This window comes from Echinops telfairi, unplaced genomic scaffold (assembly GCF_000313985.2).
Source record: "Echinops telfairi isolate 266 unplaced genomic scaffold, ASM31398v2 ScPeMD7_18;HRSCAF=68, whole genome shotgun sequence".
Lineage (NCBI taxonomy): Eukaryota > Metazoa > Chordata > Mammalia > Afrosoricida > Tenrecidae > Echinops > Echinops telfairi.
In genome coordinates, this window is record NW_022103915.1 from 29634135 (window position 1) to 29641082 (window position 6948).

General features: G+C 44.2%; 1 protein-coding gene across 1 annotated transcript in view; it reads right to left on the reverse strand.

The window, feature by feature from the left end:
* Window positions 1-6948, reverse strand: part of TTLL5 (tubulin tyrosine ligase like 5) — a 279763-nt gene that overhangs the window by 153451 nt on the left and 119364 nt on the right. Inside the window, exon 27 of the mRNA XM_045288172.1 lies at window positions 1097-1281. Within this exon, the coding sequence (XP_045144107.1) occupies window positions 1097-1281 (185 nt within the window). The remainder of the gene's footprint in view (window positions 1-1096; window positions 1282-6948) is intronic.

Genomic DNA, 6948 nt, shown 5'->3' on the forward strand with positions numbered 1-6948 from the left:
GGTCAATGTAAGACATGAAAAAATAATAATGATTTATAAATTATCAAGATTTTATGAGAGAGGGAGGGAGGGTAGGTGGGGGAGGGAGGAAAAAATGAGCTGATACCAAGGGCTCAAATAGAAAGAAAATGTTTTGAAAACGATGATGGTAACATATGTACAAATGTGCTTGACACAATGGATATATGTATGGATTGTGATAAGAGTTGTACAAGCCTCCAATAAAATGATTTTTTTTTTTAAAGAGAGCCTCTTTACTGGCACCCCTAGGCTCAGGTACAAGGTGTTCCCAAGAGCACACAGCCTGGCGAGGCCTCCTGGGCAAAAGGGGCAGGGCAGGAGATGATGGGGCAGGCCCAGACCCTGGGCTTCTTGGTACAGACACAAAGAGAAATGAATAAATTATAGTCCTGACACTCGGGGGGACAATATAGAAATTATGATACAAAACCTGACAAGAGAAAAGCATAAAAGCCCTACGGAGCCAGCCACCCTTCACCCTGGTTGCCTGGCCTCAGGGCATGGGACAAGGGGCACAGGCTGGACTATGTACCCAAAGCCCTGAGATGGCGGGCCAGGGGGCCCTCTGGGCCCCACCCTGAGGACAGGAAGCACAGGGGGCTAGGTCAGGCCAGGCCAGGCAGGGGGTTTTGGTCACAGTTGGTCGGCCCAACTGGGCTCCACCCCTGGTTCAGGCTGCCACCCTCACCCCCACCCCCACTCCTCTGCGGCTAGGCCTGCTAGCTCCACCCTCCAGGAGCCAGCCAGCTCACCAGGCTCAAAGAAAAAGTTACAATGTCAAAAAAAACAAACCAAAAAAGCTGTATGAGACCCCAATAAAATGATGTTTAAAATAAATAAATAAGTGTGCATTTATATGCTGAATCTTGGGCCAATCATGCATGAAGTAGGAACACCATGGCCAGCAGTGGACTAACTTTGGAACGCCTGTAACAGAAAGGCATCTTCCTCACAGCTGGAGGAGCACATTAGTCCCCTTCAAAATCAACTAGGAACCACTCACGAGTCAGCAGAAGCTGGGAGTCCATCAGGACAACGCGAGACAAAGTCCCCAGTCATGAATCCTACCGCGTACCTGCTGGGTGAGCAGGCTTATGTGGCTGGATGGCGAATACTGCCGGGCCGCCTGCTTCTCGGCGAGCCGCTGGAGCTCAGCGGTCACCATGCTTTGGCTGTACCGTTTGTTGCAGGAAGAACTATCTTCTCCCTCTCGCAGTACTCTGGCCACTGCTGAATGATGTTTGTTTGGATGACAAGAACCTGCTAAAACAGAAAAAAGTTTCACCAGGTTAGGAATAAAGTTTAAAAACTCTCTCTCTCCCTCCCTCATAAAGGCAAAGCACTCCAAGGCCGAGAGTCACTTTACTAAATCCCAGGGATCTCTGACAATTTAGGAGCAATAAATGTTCACACACATCCACAAAATAAACATGAAAGAGTAAGAGTTTCTGCTACCCTGGAAACCCTCATAAAGCCAAATTATGACATATGTTTATTAATGTGTTTTTACTTTCTACAAAAGCTTCACAAAGAAAAATGTTCGTTTTATGTAACAGGGAATAACCAACCCAAGAATTCACTCATCTTAACGAACCGCATTATCCTCGAATTTCATTCTAATTTTGTTTGCTTTTATGGGATTCTACAGGACAGCTGTCTGAAGCAACTGCGTTGTTGAATCACTGGTAAGACTTTTTACAGAGCTCCAAAGGGAAGTCAGAATAATGGCCACATCGAGGGTATGTAGAAAACACCAATGAAAACACAATCTCAAGGGGCTGGTTTTCCTTTAGGATTTACACTGCCTTTTCCTAAACCCAGGTATCAGAGATGCACTATCTGTGAACACCAAAACTCTGGTCAAAATTAATTATTTCATGTAAAATCAAAATTGGTATTTTCCTTGCCCATGAAACTTACACATCCCCATGAAAGCAGCATTTTTAAACCGAGAAAAGTAGACAGGAAGAGAAACCATTATTCACACTAACATCAATGGACAGCACGAACATTAATGTGCTCCCTGTCTTCTTATTGGTACTTCTGCAGCCATGATCATTCTTTAGATAATTCGGTGATGTTCCTTAAGAAATAATCTGTAGCCTTTTCACATGTGTTATCCTTCCTGACAGATGTTATAAAGTACGCCATAATGAACACCTGCACACTTATTACCCTGCCCAAGAACAACATCCATCAGCCCATAAGCTCCTCCCCAGCCCTTCTCCTTTCTTCCCTGTGGGCAGTTTTACAGGTGTGTGTGTGTGTGTGTGTGCATACATGCAAACCTATATACAACACTGGGGTTTGGGTGGTAAGTTTTCCAGTATACACAGAATGAATGCATGTAGAGAAAATAATTGGTGTAAGGGCTTATCAGGGATGGAGAGGAGGGAGGCTGGAGGGAAGCGGGGAGCAAATAATCAATAGAGAGGGGAAGATGTTCTAGAACTGATTGGGGCGATATGTACATACCACTCTTTAAATGTGACAACTATAGGTGTGTGTGACGTGTGGCATCTATCTCAATAAAGTGACTGGGGTGGGGGTGGTGGATGACAACAACACAATACTGGGTAGTCATGCTTGCATTTGAGCTCGCCAACAGTGGAATGGTAACATACTGCAGGAGTTTCCTGGGACTTGCTGTGTTTAGTCAACACCACTGGTTCTCTAAGATTAGCCTTGCATCCTTGAAACTCATTCATTTCTCCTGCTGACATCCTAGCCCCTAGTCAGTGGGTATTTTGGCCATTTCCAGCTTTCTGCTCTTCTGAACAGACAGCTTCTCTTGACTACATGCGTAGGAGTGGGGTCGCTGGGTAACAAGGTAGGAGAATGTTCACATTGATGTGGCAAAAGCTATGTGGTTCTACCAATCTTCACGTCCACAAACAAACCTTAAGAGTTTCTACCCAGCATTTTCTTTGCTGCACTTCGTAGTGTCAAGCATCCTAAATCTGTCCGTCTTAAACCAAACCCAAGTCAACGATGACTCTAAAATAAGGTGACCACACATCCCGCTTTTTAACAATTTTTCCCACGTCCCGTGGTGTTTTTAAAAAGTCCCAATTTTTGGAAAGAATGCACGACAAGATAGGGTATACGGTTTTCGGCTGCCATGTGGCTATTTCGCCAGGATATGAGTTTTACCAATGGTGTCCCACCTTACCAATGTTAAAATCTCGTCACCTTACTCTAAAAACAACCCTAAAAGACAGAGAAAAATGGACCCATTGGGTTTCCAAGGTTATAATCTTTACAGAAGCAAACTCCACATCTTCCTCCCAAGGACTGGTCAGAGGATTTGAACCGCTGATTTTTTGGTTAGCAGTGTTGTGCTACCAGGGCACCTCAATTTCTCTGTAAAAACTCATTGGACTCGTCCTTTACCTTCCCCTGGTAAACAAGGGCATTCAGCAAGTGTCACCTTCTTTGTGATGTGCTGGTTCATGTCTTTGGGCCTTTATCCTGTTGGACTGTCACTTTTTTATTAATTAATATTTGTTTTGATTTGGCTTTTATTTTTGTAACCTACCAATAATACCTCAAAAAGAGTTTCTTGTATTTTCTTCTTTTCAGTTTTAAGTGTCGCACCTGGAACTTCAATTTTATGCAATGTGGCCGGGTCTAATTCACTGTTTTCCTGTGTGGGTAAGCAGCACTGTGCCAGCCCGCCATCGGGGTGCCTCTTCGTCCCAGCACCACTGAGTGAGGAGCCCCTGCCCTCTCCACCATCTACAGGATCCTCTCTGCAGAGCACTTTCCCGTCTACCCAATGACTGTTTCTGGGCCCAACCACCACCACCTGCTCTGTGGGAGAAAGACTGGGCTTTCTACCCCAGTGAACAGTTACAGCCTCAGAAACCCGCAGGGCGTCACGATGAGCCAGCAAGAACTCCCTGGCCGTGTTTATTGTTGTTGGGTTTTGTTTGGGGGTGTCCTTATCTTCTTTAAAAACAGCACAGAGTAAGATTTTTAAAACGGAGTCTGACAATCTCATAACAAGTGTAAGTTCCATCCATTATATTTATTTGAAGGTTGAGCTACTTAACTTGGTTTTACAGCTTTTGAATTTCTATTTCTCTTGGATTTTTTCTGTCTTTCTTGGTTCTATGCTCCTGTTTTTCCTTGTTGCTTTTCTCCTCATTCCATTTTTCTTCTGCCCAGCGGCTTAGAATTCACATATTTATATTCTTTTAGTGGTGACCTTTGAGATTTGAAATTGTGTGCTTCACTTACAAAAATATCTAAGATAAATGTGGTACCTTAACTCCCTTCCCAAACGACACCATCAGGAAAACATTTCACTTCATTTATTTCCGCTATTATTGTCTACTATTTTATTTCTCTAGTAGGCCATAAAGAAGCCTTGCAAATTCTCAAAAGATTTAAGTCATGCAGAATATGTTCTCTGACCACTGTGGAAATGACCTGGAAGCCAATTAGAGGCAGTAGAAACTCCCCTAACTCCTGGAGATTAAACTCTCCCAACTCCTGGAGATACATCCAAGAAATCTGGGGTCAAAGAAGAAATCATGAAACGTTTTTGAACGGACTCACTTTGCCCCCTTCCGGTTTCTCTCTGAGGAAAGGTATGAAAATGGAAGGTTTTCGAAAAGAGCTTTGATGATGAAATCGATTGCTGGAGACATTAATCTACTACATTTCTCTCACGGGAAAAATTCTCTCAGCCTCAGACCAGAACATTATTTGTTATTATCACTAGGGTTGGAAAATAAAATCACAGGGAAAACGATCATCCAGTATAAGCGCACAATAAAGCGACCGTTTTCCATCTGATTCAAGCTGAAATTTATGACATCCATTTCATCTGAAATAGGTACTGAGAAACAAATATAGATTGGCTACTTACAATGCATGGCTTAGCCGTAACTCACCCTTAACATGAATGCTCCTAAAGTGTTTCTAAAAACTTAACTAGTACTAAAATACTGATTTTCAGGTTCAATGAAATCCCTATAAAAATCTCAGCTGCTTTTGGCAGAAGTTGACTTGTAAAATCATATGGAAATGCAAGGAAACCTGTACAACCTTAACGATCTTAGAAAAGAATGAAGTTGGAAGAATCAGTTAGTGACTTCAAGACGCAATACAGTGCCACCGTAACCAAGAGAGAGTTATACTGGCAAGATCTGAACTCCGGACTTGTTATGAGTAGGAGTGCCAAGACAGCAAAAGAGCAAAGAATCTGTTTTCAACACGTGGTTGTGGGGAACAGAAGGATTTCTCTTAAGTTGTCTCCCCAAAATATATGCCAGACTTAGCTTGAAAATAATTGTTCACTAGGCAGCGAAAGTAGGTCAGAGGTTATTCTTCCTAACATCAACCATCAAGAATGGATTGGGAGTCATTCTCACTGAGAGATATCAGCTATCTAGATCAAGCAGACACCACTGCTTATCCCACAACAAATAGGACCCATTCCTTTCTGTTATTGTTCCCTTGAAGCAGCGCCCAAAGGCAAGCCCAGGACCACTCTAAGATGACTAGGTCATCCCCCTCCTATTGCTTGTATTGCCTATGTTGCAATCCCTCCCTATGACGCAGGTTGTTGTGAATTGTATTGCCCCTCTCTGTGATGCATGATGCTGTGATGTATCCCCCTAAAGTGATATGATGCGTGGTTAGCAATAAATAAGGAGGCTCCCTGGTTCTCGAGGTGGCTGGCCGAGGGCGGCTGGCAAAGGGCGGCTGAGGAAGGAGAGCTGCTCCCGTGTGGGCTGCTCCCATGGGGGCGGTGGACGAGAGGGCTGCTCCCGCGAGGGGGGTGGCTCCTGCTCTGGCAGCCGGGTTCCCCCACGAGGACCACCAAGCGGGGTGGAGGTGAACAATGCTACCATGTAATATGTCTGACTGTGTTATTGTTTTATCTCTCATGCTCTCGATGACTTTAATATAATGCTTATATATCTCAACCGTACAATTGTGCATTACTGAACCCAGAAGTAGTATTACTGAACCAGTGAGTTCTAGTAGCGGGTGGGGCTGGCACCCCATTCCCCCATCGCCAATTTAATTTAATACTACACATGGTGTTAGAACAATTTGCTACCACATGCAAAAGGATGACGCTGGATTCCTACTTCATAGCACACACAACATGTACTCAAAATGTGTAAAAGACCTACATGTAAGAGCCTGAACTGCACAACTATCAGAAGAAAACAAATCTTTGTGAGCACCGGTTACGCGGGGGTTTCTCAGACGATAGCCAGAGCGCTCCTGCTCCTGCGTGTGTGCAGACACAGTTAGGTCAATTGGGATTTATGAGAATTAAAACTCTGAGCTTCAAAATAGTGACATGACAACCCAAAGAACATATTGAGAACTCTAGCACCTCGACCAGAAAAAAGACATTAACCCAATTTAACAAGGGGCACGGGCTCAAAGAGGTGTTCCTTCTGAGAAGGTATACAAATGGCTGGTAAACACAAGAGAGGATGTTTGATGTCGGTGGTCGTTAGATGAGCGCAAATCAAAGCCACAGTGTGTATGTACTACTTCACATGCAGTAGGACGGCTAGGTGAAGAGGCAGGCAGTAACAAGCACCGCCAAGAATTTGGAGAAGCTGGAAGCCTCCCACCCTACTGACGGGAATGCACACAGGCGCAGCCACTCAGGAGGACAAGGTGGAAGTCGCTCAAAGGGAAGCGCCATATAACTGTCATAGGCACCTACTTCATGTACAATGAGATCACCTGCTTCAGTCCTAGGTACATACCCAAGAGAATTACGAACACGTCAAGACAAAAACCAGTCAATGAATGTGCACAGCAGGGTTCACAATAATCAGAAAGGGAAAACAAACCAAATCCAAGTGGTGAGTGGACAAACAATAAATGTGGCATCTGCATACAATGGAATATGGTTTCTCAACACAGAGCGTGAAGTGCTGATCAGGA